The sequence below is a fragment of the Heterodontus francisci genome, chromosome 22 (genome assembly GCF_036365525.1).
Source record: "Heterodontus francisci isolate sHetFra1 chromosome 22, sHetFra1.hap1, whole genome shotgun sequence".
In the NCBI taxonomy this organism is placed as follows: Eukaryota; Metazoa; Chordata; class Chondrichthyes; order Heterodontiformes; family Heterodontidae; genus Heterodontus; species Heterodontus francisci.
The window spans coordinates 58,089,296-58,110,710 of NC_090392.1; the positions used below are offsets into that span (position 1 = coordinate 58,089,296).

A 21,415-nucleotide genomic window follows, 5' to 3' on the forward strand; every position below is an offset into this window, starting at 1 on the left:
GTTTCCACTGCTTTTTTGGCAGTGCTGTGCAGAAAAACTGAGGAAATTCAGAGCCTCAGTGTTGGTGAAATCAAAAGCTTATCTCACTGTAAATGCTAGATTCTGCCGGTGACTTACTTTCTCTCTTATTTTCAAGCTGGTTAAAATGTAAATAAAAACTTATAAAATTTACATATAAGCATCTCATCACAGCTCTCAGAAATATCTCAAAATGCTTCACATGGAATTGATTGCTTTGGAAGTGCAATGACTACTGTTATGTAGCACACATTTTACGGAGAGCAAGGTCCCTTAAAGGCAATAAGATGAATGTTCAGCTAATTTGTATTTTAATGGTGTCAGTTGAGGGAGGAATGTTGGCTAGGCACTGAGACAACTCAAACTCCCTGTCCTTCTTTAAATAGTGCTATGGGATTTTTAACATTTGCAGTACCTTAATTTAACTTTCCATCTATAATATGACATCTCTCACACCAGCAGAGCTTGCTTTAAGAACTGCACTGAACTGTCAGCCGCGATCTACTGAAGCACTTGCTGTGTAGCTTGAACCCACAAACGTCTGATCGTTGGCAGTAGTTGTACCAACTGAGCTAAGCTGACATGAATACTGCATAGTAGAGTGCTGTGGTAATGTAGTCAGCAGTAATATGTGTTACTGAAATGTTCATATTGGTTCCTTGAAGTATTGGACTACTTAAAATTGTTTTGGGGCCTGAGATGGTATTTTCAGAATTATAGTTTGAACAGGACCCCTTAAGATCTAAAGCATGCAGTTATATTGATGACTTATGTCAATGATAACTCATCTGCAGAAAGATTATGTGACGACCAGATGAGAAAGAGGTCTAGGGTTCCCTCTCAGCCTTCACCTGGTCTTACCGTAACAGGGTTTAATTTTCAAAATATAGTGTTTCTAGCTCTCCCTTAGTGAATCCTTGTTCACTAACTTACAATTATAAGGCAAAGAAACTAGCCAAACAGGTTTTCTTAGGTTTAAAGAAAAAAGGTTGAACTTTATTAAACTTAAACCCTAATTCAGTTAATGCCTACGGATACACGAAGCACCCACGCTAGCATGCATACGCGTTACACACATGCAGATAGAGACATAAAAAGAAATAAAATGGAAAAGTTTGAGCCAATATCTGAAGATGGTTTTCGTTACTGTTCTTCGAGCTCACTGTAAAGTCTTTGATTGTAGGTAGGTCTTTCTTTTCAGTGGGGGGCCAGTATTCTTCTTAAATCTTATTCGATGTGGGAGACATTTCCCTCTTGAAGTTCATGTGTCCTCAGTGGGTCCAGAGGCTTGTGAGAAAGAGATGGGAGCAGACAGGAGAGGTCTTCTCACTCCAGGAGCAAACAGTCTTTTTCAGTTCAAATTCTTTGTACAATTCAGAAAAGCCCAGGTTGCCCAGCAGGTTAGTCATGTGACTAGCTGGTCTGACCACGTCTGTTTGTGGATTCTCTGGTCTTAGCCGACCCTGGAATGTCTCTTCTTACATACAATACCTGGTGCTCAAAGTCCATTGTGTGTTAAATTGGAGCAGGGAATACTCCCTTTGTCCCTCCAAGCACTGTCTGTTAGTATGCAAAATGTTTTTCCAGCCAAGTGCCTGGTGATTTTTTTTTAACAAGTCCTTTCTTCACTCCAGTAGCAGTTTAAAATCAATGTTCATATGACAAAATTAATATGCCTCATTCTTGGTAGGTGGGGGCCTGCATGACAATACTTAGATGAAATTATGCATGCCCATTGCTTCACGACTAACAACTATTATAGTATGATGTTAGCGCCAGTCTCACATTTTTATTAATCGATACATCATATTTTTAAGTAAATTTGTTTTTGAAGGTGGCTGTGCTCAAACCATCACACTTATCTTTGATCAGTTATGATGGAAGAGCTGAAGATTACTTCCGTAGGAATTGATGTTTGTGAGAAATACAGTCACTTTAAACGCTTTGAAATCTTTCTCTGATGACCACCTGAGGAATTGCCCAGAGATTTTTATTATACAGCTAAGCATCTAAAACAAACTTAGTTTTAGTCATTACGTTTATTGTTGGAAACAATGGGCGGGATTTTACGAGCCCGCTGGCAGCAGGTGAAAAAAATGGTGGCTCGGCGCCATTGAGCTGCTGTGATCTATAGCTCATTTAAATACCTGGGTAAGCCTGCCCCCCCCCAATCACGTGGAGGGGCAAACTGTCCGCCACTGGCAATGGTGTCAGCTGCCCTTTATTCAAGGGTAACCAGCCCTGAGGTGAAATTAAATTTTTACGGTCATATCCCACCCCAGTGTTGCAATACAAATTCTATCTCCCCTTTCCTACCCCCCCCAATACCAATAACATTAAGTATTTGCCCTCCCCCCCACCCCACAAAACACTTGCCTTTGAAATATGACCTTCCCCCCCCAATACTGTACAAAGTTTAAAGTTCACCCCTTCCCACCATTTCCGACACTCATGATGATTATTTGACTCTGTCCCCCTTACCCCACACTAAAAATTGTAACTCCCCCAACCCCCCTCCCACCAGTGTCATGCCTGCTTTCCCCAGACGGGGAAGTGAAGGCATGGGAGTGCCTGTTGCTACTCTGAAGATCATGGTGGGCCCCTAAGACCCCAGTTAAGTGCATGTTAATGTATTTATTTACGTATCTAGATGCCGGTCCCATCGCCCAGAAATGGAGGTGGCTGCCACGGAGCCTCGGCGCCATCAGGAGGATCGTGCCCGGTTCCTGGCGTCGGGCTCCATAGCGGGCCTCTGCCGGAATGATCTTCCGGCTTCCCCCACCACAGAGTCCGACGTCGGGAGATCAGTAAAATCCAGCCAAACGTTTTCCAAACACGCATCCAGTTTCATTAAAGGGTATCACAACTGACGCCAGATTGTGGCTTCTCCTGAACCTCCAGATCAGTGTATAGCTGGAGCAATCTAACACCTAAATTGTTTAAATGCTATATTTCCAGTTGAAGGGAATTTTATTTCATGCTTTGGCTTTCTATAGTAAGTGGAATCTTTTAAGAAATGGATGGATACGATGGAGGACTGTAGACTGGACTGTGATGAGCCAAATAGTCTATCTAATGAAGCATACCCTCTCTTGTGAGAACAAAAGGTCACCATTGCAGATTCCTGTAGAATGGGCCCTCCTAGCATCACAACTGAGAAGGCTCATACGGAAGTTAGGGGTTATCAGAAAACATCAGATTCTAAAGTATTTGTTATTTCTTTCTGCAGATCCAGCTAATGTATCCATGGAACTAAGGTAAGAACCATTATTAAATTTGGTCATTAACCTTTTTTTGCAGCCATTTTCATGCTTTCACATGACAAATTATGTTGAAGTGCATTTTAACTAGTATGTATAATATATGTTTAATTGGATACATTTATTTCAAATTCCGTAAAGCCATGTAGATACCAGCTCAGTTGAAAGTATATTATATAACTTCCAGTGCCTAACGTCTGACTGCCAGCCCTCATGATTCTTCCATTCAGCTCATGCCACCAGATGGATTAATCACATAGTGGCATAGAATTTCCTGAAATGGCGTAAACAAAGAATTATGCAGATCTTTGTGTCGACAAATTACACCAAATTTTCTTGGGAAACTCATTAGCATAGCCTGGAACATGTAAACAATTGGAAATCAGTGTAAACAACAGAAGCCTGAGGGAAGCACCACACTCAGACCATATTCCTTCTGCAAGTCTTTCTTTATGCATGAAAATTAATTTTGAAGGCATCACACCATCATTTATGCACATCAGGCACAGAACATACAAGAAAATGTAATCATGGAAGATCTTCAATTAAAATGTGCCCATCTAGTAATCCATTCTTAAATAAAAACAGTCACTAGTTTGCCACGTATGTGATAATGAGATTAATGTTTTCAGTCAATTACTATATTGTCATTCTATTGTAGTCCCTTTCAGTTAAATATATTTAAACATACAGTTCCCCTTTTCACTCCCTCCCCCAACCAACCCCCCCACCCCCCCCCCCACCCACTCCGGCTGTGATTCTGCTTCCTTTCAAACTTCGATTTGGGCTCTTGATAAAAATAGGTTGAAAACCCAAATCTTTTAGCTCATTATTTTGGAAGGGGGTTTAATTTAGTGATAAATGGGCAAGATTTTAACTCACTGAAAGCCCATCCACTTGCATAGAGTTATAATTGGGCCCTTGACCAGTATGTTCTCGGTCCAACTAAGAAGGAGACATTTCTGGATCTGGTGCTGGGAATGAGGTGGACCAAGTGGACCAAGTGTCTGTAGAGGAACACTTGTGTAAGAGTGATCATTGTATCATAAGGTTTAAACTAGTAATGGAGAAGAGCAAGGAACAATCTAAAGTAGAACATCTAAATTGGAAGAGGGCTAATTTTAATGGGGGTGACAAGGGATCTAACCTGGTTAAAATGGAACCAAAGGCTGATAGGAAAAACTGTAATGGAACAATTGGGGATCTTTAAGGAGGAGAGCTTCAGATACATGGTAGGTACAATCCAACGATCTAACAAGGGTGAAAGGTAAGGGAACCAAAGCCAGGACTCCTTGGCTGACGAGGGAGATGGAGAATATGACGAAACAAAAAAAATGAATGTGTATGATGCATGTCAGGTGAATTCTTCAAGTAAGAAGTCAAGTATAATAGGTTGAGTGGGGAAGTGAAGAGGAAAATAAGATTCGAAAAGAAAGAATACGAGAATAAACTGGCAGTCAACATAAAAGGGAACCCAAAAATCTTCTACTGGCATGTAAATAGTAAGTGGGTACTAAGAAGCAGTGTGAGTCCTTATTGGGGACATAGAAGGTGATATATGCTTAGAGGCAAAGGGCAAGCTAGAATACTTAATGAGTACTTTGTATCAATGTTTACTAAGGAAGAGGATGCCGACAAAATATTGGTAGAAGTGGAGTTGGTAGAGGTAATGGATCGAGTGAAAATTGAGACAGAGGATGTACAGGAAAGGCTGGCTATGCTTAGAATGGATAAGTTGCCTGGTCTGAATGGTTTGCATCCCAGTTTGCTAAAGGAAGTGGCAGTGGAGATAGTGGAAGGGTTTGCCATAACCTTCCAATATTCCCTGGATATGGGGGGAGCTGCCAGAAGATTGGAGGTGCGACACACTGATTCAAGAAAAGGCCTAAAGACAGTCCTAGTAACTACAGATGAGTCAGTTTAACATGAATGATGGGTAAGGTTTTTGAAACAATAATCGGGGCAAAATCAACAAGCATTTGGAGAAGTTTTAGTTAATTAAGGATAGCTAGCACGGATTTGTAAAAGGCAGATTATGCTTGACTAATCTATTTGAATATTTTGATGAAGTAACAGAAGTTTGATGAAGGAAATGCAATGGATGTTATCGATATGGATTTTAAGAAAACATTTGGCAAATTACCACATAAAAGGTTGGTTAACAAAATTGAGGCTTATGGAATAGAAGGGTCTGTGACAGCTTGGATAAAAAATTGACTTGAGGACAGAAAACAAAGAGTCGAGGTAACTGGTTGATTTTCAGACTGGCTGATGGTGGTGTTCCCCAAGAGTTCGTGCTAAGACCACTGCTTTTTTGATAAATATAAATGACGTGAATATTAGAATACTGAATACAATTTCGAAAGTTGCCAATGATACCAAACTTGGAGTTGTAGCTAGTAGTGAGGATGATAGAAATCGAGTGCAGCAGGAAATAGGCAAGCAGAATGGGCAGACAAGTGGCAAGTGGAATTTAATACAGAGAAGTGTGAGCTAATGCATTTTGGCAGAAGGGATAGGGAGAGGCCATATAAACTTAATAGCACAGTTCTAAAGAGTGTTCAGTGACAGAGGGACCTTGGAGTGCATGTGACTAGATCTGTGAAGTTGGCAGGACATATCGAGAGCAAGCACATGGGGAAGTGATGCAAGGGGGATGTGAGGAAGAACTTTTTGTGCAGTGAGTGGTAATAAGTTGGAACACGCTGCCTACGAGGGTGGTGGAAGCGGAGACGATCAATGATTTCAAAAAGAAATTGATTAGACACTTGAAGGAAACAAACTTGCTGGGCTATAGGTATAGAGCAGGGGAATGGGGCTCACTGGATTGCTCTACAGAGAGCTGACGTAGACTTGATGAGCTGAATGACTCTGTCTATGCCATAAATTACTCTGACTCTATGACTGTAATGCTGGGTCACGGTTACTTTTTGGCACACCACTAGATATTTTTAATGAGCACGTACTGTCTTGCATGTAACCGTTTGACATGAGTACTTGCTTTAGAGTGCTGTGAGCAGCAGAACAGAATAGTACAAATATTCTAGGCTAAACGGCATATTTTGATCAGACAATGTCTGATCAAGGGCGGCACAGTGGCGCAGTGGTTAGCACTGCAGCCTCACAGCTCCAGCGACCCGGGTTCAATTCTGGGTACTGCCTGTGTGGAGTTTGTAAGTTCTCTCTGTGTCTGCGTGTGTTTCCTCCGGGTGCTCCGGTTTCCTCCCACATGCCAAAGACTTGCAGGTTGATAGGTAAATTGGCCATTATAAATTGCCCCTAGTATAGGTAGGTGGTAGGGAAATATAGGGACAGGTGGGGATCTGGTAGGAATATGGAATTAGTGTAGGATTAGTATAAATGGGTGGTTGATAGTCGGCACAGACTCGGTGGGCCGAAGGGCCTGTTTCAGTGCTGTATCTCTAAATAAAATAAAAAAAATAAATGTGGAGCTTTGAATACGAGTGTTCAGAGGAGTGCAAAGACTTCTGTTGTTCAGTATTCAAATACAGGTGCATGTTTAGTCTCAGCAAAGAGCCTATGGGATATTTCAGATACTGGGACTAGTTCCACCAGAGCAGAGAAGGTTAAGGGGAGCTTACATGAAGTTTATTAAAAACATGATGGGTATTGTTGGGGGGAATAGGGAAATATTATTACCTCTGAAGAGGAAAATTTGTGACAAAAGATCATCAATTTAAAATAAAAGTAATTTCTGTATGCAGAGGGTTGTTCAAACTTAAAATACTTTGCTACAAAGAGTAGTTGAGGCAAAGAAAACTGTACTTCTTAAGGGAAAAGAGGATTAAAGCAGAAGAAGATACCGAGTAATGGAGAGATATCAGAGCAATGGGATTAGTGTAGGTTTGCTCTCGCAAAGAGCTGGCACAGATAAGACGGATTGGAAGGTCTTGCTTTGTGCTAAAAGCTTCTATGGGATAGTTTTTGCTAACTCTATAATAAGATAAACTTGTTTTGAATGTGACATTACTTGCATTAAGGTTGTAGGCAGAGTAACTATGGACAAATGTGTTAAATGGCAGGTATCACATGGCATAATTTCAGAGTTGCTGTGTACATTCTTACTATGAAAATTAAAATGCAGAACTGGAGAATTGTGGAAAATCCTGGCACTCTTCATTAACAGCATTCAAGAGTGAGCTCAATTCTTGTTATGTTTCTGACTGAGATGGCAGGGTGCTGCAGTGATCTCAAATGGTTCAGCATTTCAGAGCAGAGCGATATGAGGTGTTAATCACATGACATTTGGTGGTCTGATTTGACTCAGAACTATTGACAAAACCACAACTAATGAATGGCAGACCGTATTTGCTAACTTACATAGACTGATATCGTGTTCCTGCAGATAAAAATAGCTGATACATTACCAATTACAATAGCAAGTGCTTGCAAGCAATGGTTGGGTTGCATAAAAAGACAGATCTTTGCTTAGTGATAACAAAATGGTTATTTGCCACCACTGTGAAATCCTGGACTTATGTTACTTGTGGTTGCGCTAATTTTGCCTTGCCTTTCCTCTCCCTATATACGGACCTTGATGCATGTTACAGAGAGTTGCTCTAAGATTATTATTTAATTGGCTAGAGTACCACAGCATCCCTGTAAAAATAGATTACTATATTCCACATCTTCCAGTCGTTATTTTGCCTTATTTTTTTAATCGATGTTTCTTTTTCCAGCATAATATATTGACTGGGATAAGGGAGGAATTTTAACTCAACTGTAACAAACTTCTAAGCCCCTATTTTGTAAGAATGACAAAAATAGTGTTGTGCTGTTCACCTGCATCATTGACTTAGGGGCCAGGACCATGCCATGCCACACCATGTCCTGCCACATCAATTTTGTGATGGGATTCCTTCCTTCTCGCTTGAATAGGCTACTGGCACGTGTAAAGCTTGGGTACAGAACTTGACCATTTTGCTGTGTTAACCTTCATGATTTTCCCAGTGGAATGGATCTAACAATTGGAGAGAACACAGAACCTCTTGCCGATTGGCAAGTTTCCCAAAAGTGCCAGGCACTGTAGATGGAACTCAGATTGCCATCAGGGCTCTGCTGATGAACTGCCAATGTTTACAAAAGCCTGAAATTAATGACAATGTAGTTAAACTATTTGAGGGGTTTAACAGGCTCTTGGGACACCGGGGCCACCCTGACAGATGTCCATCGGGAACACACCAACTTACCAGCAAAGCAGTGATACATTGTAGCCCATGCCACCTCTACAATTACTATATTACACCTCAAGAAATGCTTTCTGTTGTTTGTACAGCACAGGAAGGTTGTTGCTGTACACTTTAGACAAGAAGAACAAGATCATCAACATGCACTGCATGCTTCAAGTTTAGCGCTCAAAAGGGAATGGTCACAAAGCAGCCCAAGGAAACTAGGAACGGCAACCCTCAGAAAGAGGAGGAGGCCTTCACAGAGGGAACTGTTGTGCAGGCAGGCAGAGAAGAGCAAAACTGGTCAACAACTACTTTTACTTACGGGCACATCTTGCCTCTGTCCAGCTGTGGTCGCGTTGTGAAAGCCAAGAAAGCCAAACATGACGCACACAGCAATTTCCTGGCTCCAAAGTGCTGTGGGACATCCTGAGGTCATTAAAAACACTATATAAATACAAGTTCCTTTTTTCTTCCTTTCTTTATTCTTACCCCTTGGACTGCATTGCCTTCTTTCTGACCTGTGCCAGCAATATAACCGTGCCATGACTGAAACCAACAAATGGTGCCAGGCAAATGAGAAATAAAAAGTGTTCTCCTGCCGTGGCCTTACTACTGAGCCTCTCAGTTGGCTTTCGGTGGTCTGCATGAGAACAGCCTATAGGTTGTCCTCAGTGTGGGTAAAGCCAACGGTAGTGTTCTGTCCAAATGATCACCCAGTCTGTCTGGCAATGGCAGCCTCCTGTAACTAAGTCTTAAAAGTCTACCTAGTGCCAGTCAGAACATTCGAATAGATCTCTCTTCTACGTTTGCTGTTTCACTGCTTTGGGGATCCCCTACGAAGGACTGCAATGATGCCACCTGCTCCATGGTTTCCTGGATGCCAATACATCCCTATTATTGCACTGCAGTCATGACAGTGGTGCACGGTTGAATATTCTCTGACAGCTACTGTGGTTTGTTCAAGGTGGACACAAAGGAGGTTGCAAATGCATCTAGCTTCCCCACAATTTTTTTTATTTACAAAGCAAGTAGAATGCAAATTCTTTACCTTTTCAGTTGGCAAATTGCTCATCGGCCTTACAATATCTTTCAGCTTCCTCTTCTGCCACTTCAACTTGCTCCTCACTTGTGAATTGTGTTTTACCTGGGAGTTGTTCCTCAAAGTTACTAATTGTAAGCACTGGAGTGCAATACCAGAGAAAGTGCAGTACTCAGGACAGAGCAGCCACTTCCTATGTCTTCATCATCTTGGGAAAAACCTGTTAAAAAAAATAAATTGAGTATGTCTTCCGATGTATCCCTTGACAATAGCCTTCAAAGACAAGTTAGATCATAGATCTTTAGTGCATCATGTAAAGAACTAAGAAATGTAATCCCTGCAGCTAGGCTTTTGAAACAGTCACAATATGAGGATTATAGCATACTTGCTCACAACTCCAAATTTACCATCACCAATGGTCCACAGATGTTCACCTTCCTTTGCCGTGCCTCCTGTAACAAGACTCCAAGAATCCATCACCATAATTATCATTGCATAATCTCAGAATTTCTGCTGCATCTCCACCTTCATCCAGCTGCATCATTTTGCAATTAATCCTAAAGGTGACCAGTAGCTCTTTTCCAAATATCTTTCCAGGCTTGACTTCCTGTGCGCACTTTCCATAGAAACATAGAAAATAGGAGCAGGAGTAGGCCATTTGGCCTTTCGAGCCTGCTCCGCCATTCATTATGATCATGGCTGATCATCCAACTCAGTAACCTGTTCCCGCTTTCGCCCCTTTGATCCCTTTAGACCCAAGAGCTATATCTAACTCCTTCTTGAAAACATACAATGTTTTGGCCTCAACTGCTTTCTGTGGTAGCGAATTCCACAGGCTCACCACTATCTGGGTGAAGAAATTTCTCCTCATCTCAGTCCTGAAAGGTTTACCCTGTATCCTTAGACTATGACCCCTGGTTCTGGTCTCCCCCACCATCAGGAACATCCTTCCTGCATCTACCCTGTCAAGTCCTGTTAGAATTTTATAGGTTTCTATGAGATCTCCCCTCACTCTTCTGAACTCCAGCGAATATAATCCTAACCGACTCAATCTCTCCTCATACGTCAGTCCTGTCATCCCAGGAATCAGTCTGGTAAACCTTTGCTGCACTCCCTCTATAGCAAGAACATCCTTCCTCCGATAAGGAGACCAAAACTGCACACAATATTCCAGGTGTGGCTTCATCAAGGCCCTGTATAATTGCAGCAAGACATCCCTGCTTCTGTACTTGAATCCTCTCGCTATGAAGTCCAACATACCATTTGCCTTTTTTACCACCTGTTGCACCTGCATGCTTACTTTCAGCGACTGGTGTATGAGAACATCCAGGTCTCGCTGCATATGCCCCTCTCTCAGTTTGTAGCCATTCAGATAATAATCTGCCTTCCTGTTTTTGCTACCAAAGTGGATAACCTCACATTTATCCACATTATACTGCATCTGCCATGCATTAGCCCACTCAACTTGTCCAAATCACCCTGAAGCCTCTCTGCATCCTCCTCACAACTCACCATCTCACCTAGTTTTGTGTCATCTGCAAACTTGCAGATGTTACATTTAGTTCCCTCATTTAAATCATGAATGTATATTGTAAATAGCTGGGATTCTAACATCGACCCCTGCGGTACCCCACTAGTCACTGCCTGCCATTCGGAAAAAGACCTATTTATCCCTACTCTTTGTTTCCTGTCCGCCAACCAATTTTCTATCCATCGCAATACACTACCCCCAATCCCATGCGCTTTAATTTTACATGCTAATCTCTTATGTGGGACTTTGTCGAAAGCCTTCTGAAAATCCAAATAAACCACATCCACTGGCTCCCCCTCATCAACTCTACTAGTAACATCCTCGAAGAATTCTAGTAGATTTGTCAAGCATGATTTTCCTTTCTTAACTCCATGCTGACTCTGCCCGATTCTACCACTGTTCTCTAAGTGCTGTGCTATAAAATCCTTGATAATGGACTTTAGAATTTTCCCCACTACCGACGTCAGGCTGACTGGTCTATAATTCCCTGCTTTCTCTCTACCTCCCTTTTTAAATAGTGGGGTTACATTAGCTACCCTCCAATCTGTAGGAACTGTTCCAGAGTCGATAGAATCTTGGAAGATGACCACCAATGCATCCACTATTTCTAGTGCCACTTCCTTAAGTACTCTGGGATGCATACCATCAGGCCCTGGGGATTTATCAGCCTTCAATCCCATCAATTTCCCCAACACTATTTCTCTACTCATACTGATTTCCTTCAGTTCTTCTCTCTCACTAAGCTCTATGTTCCCCAACATTTCTGGTATGATATTTGTGTCCACCTTTGTGAAGACAGATCCAAAGTATGCATTTAGTTGGTCAGCCATTTCTTTGTTCCCCATAAGAAATTCTCCTGTTTCTGACAGACATTTGACTTCACCAATCTTTTTCTCTTCACATACCTATAGAAACATTTACAGTCAGTTTTTATGTTCCCCGCAAGCTTGCTCTTGTACTCTATTTTCCCCTTTGTAATCAATCCCTTGGTCCTCCTTTGCTGAATTCTAAACTGCTCCCATTCCTCAGGTCTGTTGCTTTTCCTTGCAAATGTATATGCCTCTTCCTTGGATCTAATGCTATCTCTAATTTCCCTTGTAAGCCATGGTTTGGTTACCTTTCCCGTTTTTCTTTTGCACCAGACAGGGATAAACAATTGTTGCAATTCATCCATGCGTTCTTTAAATGTTTGCCATTGCCTATCCACTGTCATCCCTTTAAGTAACATTTCCGAATCCATCATGGCCAACTTGCGCCTCATTCCTTCGTAGTTTCTTTTACTAAGATGCAGGACCCTAGTCTCAGAATCAACTACGTCACTCTCCATCTTGATGAAGAATTCTATCATATAATGGTCGCTTGCACCACTACATTGTCAATTGTTCCTCTCTCATTGCACAATACCCAGTCTAGGATGGCCTATTCTCTAGTTGGTTCCTCAACGTATTGGTCCAAGAAACCATCCCATATACACTCCAAGTATTCCTCCTCTGCAGTATTGTGACTAATTTGATTTGCCCAATCTATATGCAGATCAAAGTCACCCATAATTACAGATGTTCCTTTATCGCATGCATCTTTAATTTCCTGTTTAATGCCACTCCCAACATCACCACTACAGTTTGGGGATCTATATACAACCTCCATTAATGTTTTTTGCACCTTAGTGTTTCTCAGCTCTACCCATACAGATTCCACATCGTCACAGCTAATATCCTTCCTCACTATTGCGTTAATTTCCTCTTTAACCAGCAATGCAACTCCATCGCCTTTTGCTTTTTGTCTGTCCTCCCTAAATACTGAATATCCCTGGATGTTCATTTTCCCATCCCTGGTCACCTTGCAGCCATGTCTCTGTAATCCTGACTATATCATACCTGTTTACATTTATTTGCGCGATTAATTCATCCACTTTAATGTGAATGCGCCGCGCGTTAAACACAAAGCCTTAAGGCTCGTCTTTTTAACATTACTTGTCCCCTTCCTATTATTTTTCACTGTGGCCCTGTTTGATTCCGGCCCTTGATTTCTCTGCCTATCACTTTTCTTATTCCCCTTACTGTCTTTTGTTCTTGTCTTTGATCCCCCCTCCTCTGACTCCTTGCAAAGGTTCCCATCCCCCTGCCATTTTAGTTTAAACCCTCCCAACCACTCTTGCAAATACTCCCCCAGGACATCAGTCCTGGTCCTGCCCAGGTGTAACCCGTCCAATTTGTACTGGTCCCACCTCCCCCAGAACCTGTCCCAATGTCCCAGGAATCTAAAACCCTCCCCCTCACACCATCTCTTCAGCCACGTATTCATCCGATATCTCTGCCAAAGACTTGCGGGTTGATAGATAAATTGGCCATTGTAAAAAAAAAATTGCCCCTAGTGTTGGTAGGTGGTAGGAGAATTATTGGAAGGTGGGATGTGAGAGGGAAAATGGGATTAATGTAGGATTAGTATAAATGGGTGGTTGAGGGTCGGTGTGGACTCGTTGGGCCGAAGGGCCTGTTTCGGTGCTGTATCTCTCTATGACTCTATCCTGCTATTTCTACTCTGACTAGCACATGGCACTGGTAGTAATCCTGAGATCACTACCTTTGAGGTCCTACTTTTCAACTTACTTCCTAGCTCCCTATATTCTGCTTTTAGGATCTCATCCTTTTTTTACTTATGTCGTTTGTACCAATGTGTACCACGACCACTGGCTGTTCACCCTCCCCCTTCAGAATGTCCTGTAACCGCTCTGAGACATCCTTGACCCTCAGACCAGGGAGTCTCTTTTGCGGCCACAGAAATGCCTATCTATTCCCCTTACAATTGAATCCCCTATAACTATTGCATTCCCACACTTTTTACTCCTCCCCTGTGCAGCAGAGCCAAAACAGCCGAATTGGGCTGTTGCTGCTTTCCCCGAGAGGCCATTCCACCCAACAGTATCCAAAGCAGTATACCTGTTTTGCAGGGGTATAGCCCCAAAAAAAGACTTGCTTTTATATAAAGCTTTTCATGACCACCAGACGTTTCAAAGCACTTTACAGCTAATGAAGTATTTTTGGAGTTGTAGTCACTGTTGAAATGTAGGAAACATGGCAGCCAATTTGCATACAGAAAACTCCCACAAGCAGCAATGTAATAATGACCAGTTAATTTTTTTTTTTTGTCATGTTGATTGAGGGATAAATTTTGACCAGGACACCAGTGTTAACTCCCCTGCTTTTCTTCGAAACAATGTTATCTTTTACATCCAAACAAGAAGATAGGGCTTTGGTTTAACACCTCATCTGAAAGATGGCACCTCTGACAGTGCAGCACACCCTCAGTGCTGCATTGGAGTGTCAGCCTAGATTTGCTGCTCAAGTCCTGGAGTAGGAATTGAACCCAGAACCTTGTGATTTAGAGGTGAGAGTGCTACCAACTGACCCACAGCTGACACAAGCAAATTAAGTGGAGGGGCTAAGATTGGATATTTTCCCAGGTCAGTCCCGATATGGTTGCACGCATGTCATGGGTGCATACACCCGTCAATTTTAGCACGATCAGAAAATCAGGGCTAAATAAATTATATAGCAGTATGAAATGCTTAAGGATCAGGGGCCTGAAATTCTGTCACGTTCTCCTGATTTCCTGCCACAATTCCAGCAGGAGACTAGCGCAACTCTCAGGGAAGTGCCTCAAATGGTGATTTACAGTGTTAGTCTCAGGGTTCCATTGGTTTCCCACCAGAATCACAATGAGACACTGGGGGAACCCTTGTGGAATTTCAGAGCAAAGGTGCTTTGTCAGAGGTGATAACTGGGAAGGGGAACTCTAAGATTACCCAACCCTACCAGCCAGTGTAGTTGGTTTGGTTCGGTCTGGGTTGTTAGAAAAAAAACACTCTCACCTTCTCATATCATCTTGGAATTTCCTCTGTAGGGAACTGTTGTGGTATTTATTGGAACGGAGGAGGATAGGGGATAGAGGGTATGGTCTTGTGTAGGATTCCAAGAATGGAGAAATTAACTTGCAGTTCTCTCATCTTAGGAAGAATCCAGATATAATTTACGTTGACTGGCACACACTGGTAGATCCTTTTCTTGCATGTTTGTGGTGTGGTACTTCACCACAGTTCTAGGTTGCAGCTTCTTGCTGCTTGCAGTGAAAACTATATTAGCTTGTTGCACGGCAGTGTCATTGCCCTTAAGGCATGGCCAGCAGGCAGGGGAACTTGATTCTGAGAGATTCAGATGGATGGTATTGACTTTTGTGGTGCTTCAGATCATCGTGCAGGAACTGTCTCGAACATGCTGCAGCCTCTCCATTCTGACAGGATGGGATAGAGCTGGTGAGGATTGTATGAAGATTAAGGAAGATTTTGTGTTCACTCTGCATTTAGTTACTTGGAGCATTGGTGTCTGGACTTTCCTCTTTTCTCTGTTAGCTGCTGGTCCATCTGTCTCTTTTTGCTTCCTTCAAGCCTTCTGTGAAGTCTACTGACATGGCCTGAGAATGCTGATCAGAGATGCGATTATGGCTACCTTTGGGCTAAGGTTAGAGCTTGGCCTTGCAAACTTCAAGTGTTACCACTTGCCAGCCCACTTTTGAAAAAGCTGTGGCCAGGATCCTGACGTCACCAAAGTTTCTTTGAATGTCAAACACATGCCCTGTGCTGTGCCATCTTTAGCAGCACTGTTTCCACTACAGATAATAATATCTGTGTCATGACACTTGACTGTGGCACACTGCAATATACTCCAACCTCTTCATGGCATATAGTTTCTTTGGTTCCTTCACTGATCAAAAAAAAAACTGAATGAACACTGTAACAAGCCTTTTACCACAAACTGACAGACCAGGAACTCTGATGTTTTATATATATATAAGCACTAATAGCAAAATTATAACTACAAACTGTGTCTCGTCTAAGCAATAATCTTTTATTGGTCCAATTCCCCGTCCCCTATAGTTCTATTGACCTATAGAGTTGCATTTTTTTCAACATTGGTGAAACAATTTCTATTTTAGTGGTGTTGGTATGTTAAAAGTATAATACGTTCTACCTCAACAAATAGAGGAATCATGCTTATGCTCCAAGCCCCTGAGAGGAGATTTTATTTTCAAATGCTTTTGGAATAGAGGCATTTATAAAACCGGAAATGGAAGTGATATAGCCATGCTACATATTTGAATAAGTATTTCAAAAACAGATGGCTGCACTTCGTTCTACTCTAAGTGGAAAAGAAATATAGATAAAGATGAACTTGGAAGGGCAGTCCCTTTTATTTGCAGCACAATCTACCCAGCCACATCATTACAACAGTAGATAATACCCAGCATCTAAGCTGTGATGCATCATTATGTAAGTGATATTAAAATGCTAAAAGTTGCTAACAGTTGTGTCTACTTTTTATACCCATTACTAGACCGCAAAAGAATAAAATAAAACTGATAGTGTTCTGTACTGAAATACTCTAATATCTTGCATCACATTAATTTTGTTTTATTTCCATCTCTTCAAGTCCAGAAACCATGGACAGGAGTGCAAATTGCAATGGTGAGACAGGTAGGTGCATTGTATATACCTGTGTAACTAGTCTAGTAAGGGTGCATCTATGCAATGAAATGCTATAATACCATTTATCCTCGGAACTATGGAAATACTATGTGGTAGATCTGCAATGTCCACCTAATCAATTCAATCTTTCAAAGAAAATATTGGAACAATAGCCCATTTGTAACTATTGGTGGATTCCAGATATTAGATGGACATCGTAACAGATCTCATACATGGGACAAAATAGCTATGAAATACAAGAGCTCATACAGCATAGTAGAGTTGCACCAAAATGCAACATTCTCTGCCGCAACCTAAATTCAAAGGCACTAGAAGGCGACTGGCATTCCGCCCCCGTCTTCCCAATTGTGCATCCTTATGGATGGCTTTGTTTTAGTCCCACGAAATTGATTTATATTTCAAGAAATCATTGCCAGAAAAATTGCACCCACCTGCCTTTTCAATTTTCAGCCATTAAACTAATGAAAATAGGCCAATTGATGCTTTATTTGGAAAATCAGGAAGTTAAGCCCCCAAGTCTTTTGGCAAACTGCACCAACACTACGACACAGCAGTTTTAATTATGCCACGAGCACATTGACAGCAAAGCAGTTCTACCAAATTATGCAACCTTAGGTGAAAAAGAGGTGTGTCCTTGTTACAAAGAATGTGGTTTCTCTTTACTGACTGCGCTTTAAAACTTGTTTGCTGGAGCTCTCGCTCAGTGGATCTGCAGTTAAGTGCATATTGTCATGTGACAGGAAAGTCCCAGGTTTGATGATTTGGCTATTCTCAGCTGGGCTGCACTGGGGTGGCCACAACTGGCATTAGCTTTACTATAGTAGAAGAAATGATTCACCCAGGGTGAGTACCACAGCTAGAAATGTATGCTCTGCTTTTATGATCCTAACAATTGACATCAATGTCCAGGCTCAGCCTTTCACCTGAAAATCTATTTGAAGACATAATAAGAATCTGTAAGTATCAGGGTGATGGTTAAGAATGGCCATTAAGGGAATTACTACCTCTGGAACTATACCTCAAAATTGTTTTTTTTTCTTTTGGGGAGAGTTCTTCACCTTGGGGACAGTGTACTCACCCGTCTGTATCCATCCAGCCATGACCCAATTAAATATGTATAGCAGGCTCCCAGCAGATTTGTGCCATCAAATGGGAGCCCACCATTGCAAAAGAGGAAATTCCAACTGCAGCACCAGAAGATCCAATGAGGGACTTCAAAGAGGCAGAAGTGCCCCGAAGATCTGAAACAAGTACCCACTGAAGGTCTCAGCAGAGACTACGTCCTTCAACAGATAAGTCACTAGGGACAGAATGAAGGAAGAGGAGGCTGTTACAACCCCGTCACCCTTCATGAGAGCACCACAGGGCAGTTATCATCACTTTCCAAGGGTCACTGTCACAGAATCACAGAATTGATACTGTGCAGAAGGAGGCCATTCAGCCCATCGTGTCTGCACCGGCTCTCCAAAAGAGCAATTCATTCAGTTCCATTTCCCCGCCTTCTCCCCGTAACCCTGCACATTCTCCCTGTTCATTTAACTGTCTAAATTCCCTTTTGAATGCTTCAATTGAATCTGCCTCCAACACACTCTCAGGCAGTGCATTCCAGATCTTCACTGCTCGCTGCGTGAAAAAGCTCTTCCTCGTGTAACTTTTGCTTCATTTACCAAATACTTTACATCTGCACGCTCTCATTCTCAATCCTTTCACGAGTGGGACCAGTTTCTCTCCACCTACTCTCTCCAAAGTGTGACATCACAGGAAAACAAGTAGGTGATTGGTGGGTGTCTCTTCCGTGTCTCTTTTTGACCGAGTGGTTTAAATCAAAAGACGTTATTACAGCTGAAGAGTACAGTTAAGAACTTCACTTTTCACATATTTAACATCCAAGTTAATTAATTAAATAGAATAGAGATAGCTGGGCAGGCGAAGTGTTGCAGCTGTAGTATGTGGGAGCTGGTGGACACCGGTGCGATCCACAGTGACCACATCTGCAGCAATTGTTGGTTGCTTGAGGACCTTCGGCTCAGAGCTGATGAGTTGGAGTCCGAGCTGCGGACACTGCGACACATCAGGGAGGGGGAGAGTTACCTGGACACTGTGTTTCAGGAGACAGTCGCACCCTTTAAATTAATTACATCAAATTTGGACCGTGGTCAGGGACAGGACAGTGTGACTGCGAGTGAGGTAGGTATGGGATCCAGAATTTGGCTTTGGAGGAGCTTCAGCCACTGCCCTATCCAATAGGTACGAGGTTCTTGGTCCTGGTGTGGACAAGGGCACAGGCTACAGGGAGGATGAGTGAACTGACCACTACACTGTGGTTCAGAGTGCCATTCAAGTCGGGGCAGAAAAGAGAAATGTAGTTGCAATAGGGGATAGCATAGTTAGGGGAATAGATACTGTTCTCTGCAGCAAAAACAGGGAGTCCCGAAGGTTGTGTTGCCTACCTGGTGCCAAGGTTAAGGACATCTCTTCTGGGCTAGAGAGGAACTTGGAGTGGGAGGGGAAGGATCCAGTTGTCGTGGTCCACGTAGGTACCAATGACATAGGTAGGACTAGGAAAGAGGTTCTGCTGAGGGACTATGAGCAGCTCAGGGCCAAATTAAAAAGCAGAACCACTAAGGTAATAATCTCCGGATTACTACCTGAGCCACGTGCAAATTGGCGTCGGGTAAATAAGATTAGTGAGGTAAACGCATGGCTCAAAGATTGGTGTGGGAGAAATGGGTTTCAATTCATGGGACACTGGCACCGGTACTGGGGAAGGAAAGAGCTGTTCTGTTGGGACGGGCTCCATTTGAACCACGCTGGGACCAGTGTCCTGGCGATTCGTATAACTCGGGTTGTAGATAGGACTTTAAACTAATTGTTGGGGGAAGGTTCAATTGAAGGGAAGTTTTAAAAAATCAAAAAGAAATGAGAGAGCAGAGGTGCAGGGTAGTGAAGAGGTGAACGGTAATCAAAGTGTGACAGGAAGGGGCATAAAATATAAGCAGAAGAGCGAAGCAGAAATTAGAACCAGAATGAGTAATAATGGCAAAAAGTCAAAGCTTAAGGCTCTTTATCTGAATGCACGCAGCATTTGTAACAAGATAGATGAGTTGACGGCACAAATAGAAATGAATGAGTATGACTTGATAGCTATTACAGAGACGTGGTTGCAGGATGACCAAGACTGGGAACTCAATAGTCAAGGGTATTCAATGTTACAGAAAAATAGGCAAAAGGGAAAAGGAGTTGGAGTAGCTTTGTTAATAAAGGAAGGTATCAGTACGGTGGTGAGTAATGATATAGGTGCAATAGATCGTGATGTGGAATCAGTTTGGGTGGAAATAAGGAATAGCAAGGGGAAGAAGTTACAGGTGGGAATCATCTATAGGCCCCTCAAGAGTTGCCTCACTGTAGGACAAAGTATAAATCGGGAAATAACAGGTGTGTAAGAATGGCACTACAATTGTCATGGTTGATTTTAATCTGCATATTGACTGGACAAATCAGATTCGCAGAGGTAACATGGAAGATGATTTGTAGCGTGCATCAGGGATTGTTACTTGGAGGAATACCTTGCAGAACCTACCAGGGAACAGGCTATTTTAGATCTAGTACTGTGTAATGAGGTAGGATTAATAAGAGATATTGTAGTTCAGGATCCTCTCGGGAGTAACGATCACAACATGGTAGAATTTCAAATTCAGTTTGAAGGCGAGCAACTTGGGTTTCAAACCAATGTCCTCAACATAAACAAGGGCAATTACAGAGGTATGAAGAAAGAGTTGTCTAAAGCGGACTGGGAAAGTAGACTAAGGAGAACATCAGTGGATGAGCAGTGGCAGGCATTTAAGCAGATATTTCATAACGATCAGCAAAAATTTATTCCGATCAAAAAGAAGGACTCTATGAGAAGGATGAACCACCCGTGGTTAACAAAGGCGGTCAAGGAGAGTATCCTATCAAAATCTAAGGCATACAAAGCGGCGAAAACTACTGGTAGGCCAGAGGATTGGGAATTTTTTTAGGAACCAGCAGCGGATGACTAAAAAGCTAATAAAGAGGGAGAAAATTGATTATGAAAGTAAATTGGCAAGAAATATAAAAACAAACAGCAAAAGCTTCTACGGGTATATAAAAAGAAAGAGAGCAGCTAAAGTGAGCATGGGAACCTTGGAGGATGCGACTGGAGAATTAATACGGGGAACAGGGAAATAGCAGATAATTTAAACCAATATTTTGCATCAGTCTTCACGGTGGAGGACAGCATAAACATTCCACAGCTACCAGATAAGCAAGGAACTAATGGGAGGAAAGATCTTGTAACAGTCTCTATCACGAGAGACAAAGTATTTGACAAACTAATGGGACTAAAGGCAGACAAGTTGCCAGGACCTGATGGCCTACATCCAAGGGTTTTAAAAGAAGTGGCTGCAGAGATAGTGGAGGCATTGATCAAAATATTCCAGAACTCACTGGATTCCGGGAGGGTCCCAGCAGATTGTAAAACCATTAATGTGACAGCCCTGTTCAAGAAGGGAGGGAGACAAAAAGCAGGAAACTATAGGCCAGTCAGCCTAACATCAGTCGCTGGGAATGCTAGAGTCCATTATTAAGGAAGAAATAGCAGGACATTTAAAAAAGCTTAACGCAATCAAACAGAGTCAACATGGTTTTGTGAAAGGGAAATCATGCTTGACAAATTCACTAGAGTTCTTTGAGGATATAACAAGCAGAGTGGATAAAGGGGAGCTGGTAGACGTAGAATATTTAGATTTCCAGAAGGCATTCGATAAGGTGCAGCATAAAAGGTTATTGCACAAGATAGGAGCTCACGGTATT

General features: G+C 42.2%; 1 protein-coding gene across 6 annotated transcripts in view; it reads left to right on the forward strand.

Moving 5' to 3' along the window:
• Positions 1–21,415, forward strand: part of LOC137381380 (sialic acid-binding Ig-like lectin 13) — a 213,867-nt gene that overhangs the window by 42,706 nt on the left and 149,746 nt on the right. For all 6 annotated transcript variants that reach the window (XR_010977165.1, XM_068053879.1, XM_068053881.1 and 3 more), the window contains 2 exons: positions 3,248–3,275; positions 16,527–16,570. Coding sequence is in view for 5 of the 6 variants with exons in the window: in XM_068053879.1 (XP_067909980.1) it covers positions 3,248–3,275; positions 16,527–16,570 (72 nt within the window). In the remaining variant the exon portion in view is untranslated. The remainder of the gene's footprint in view (positions 1–3,247; positions 3,276–16,526; positions 16,571–21,415) is intronic.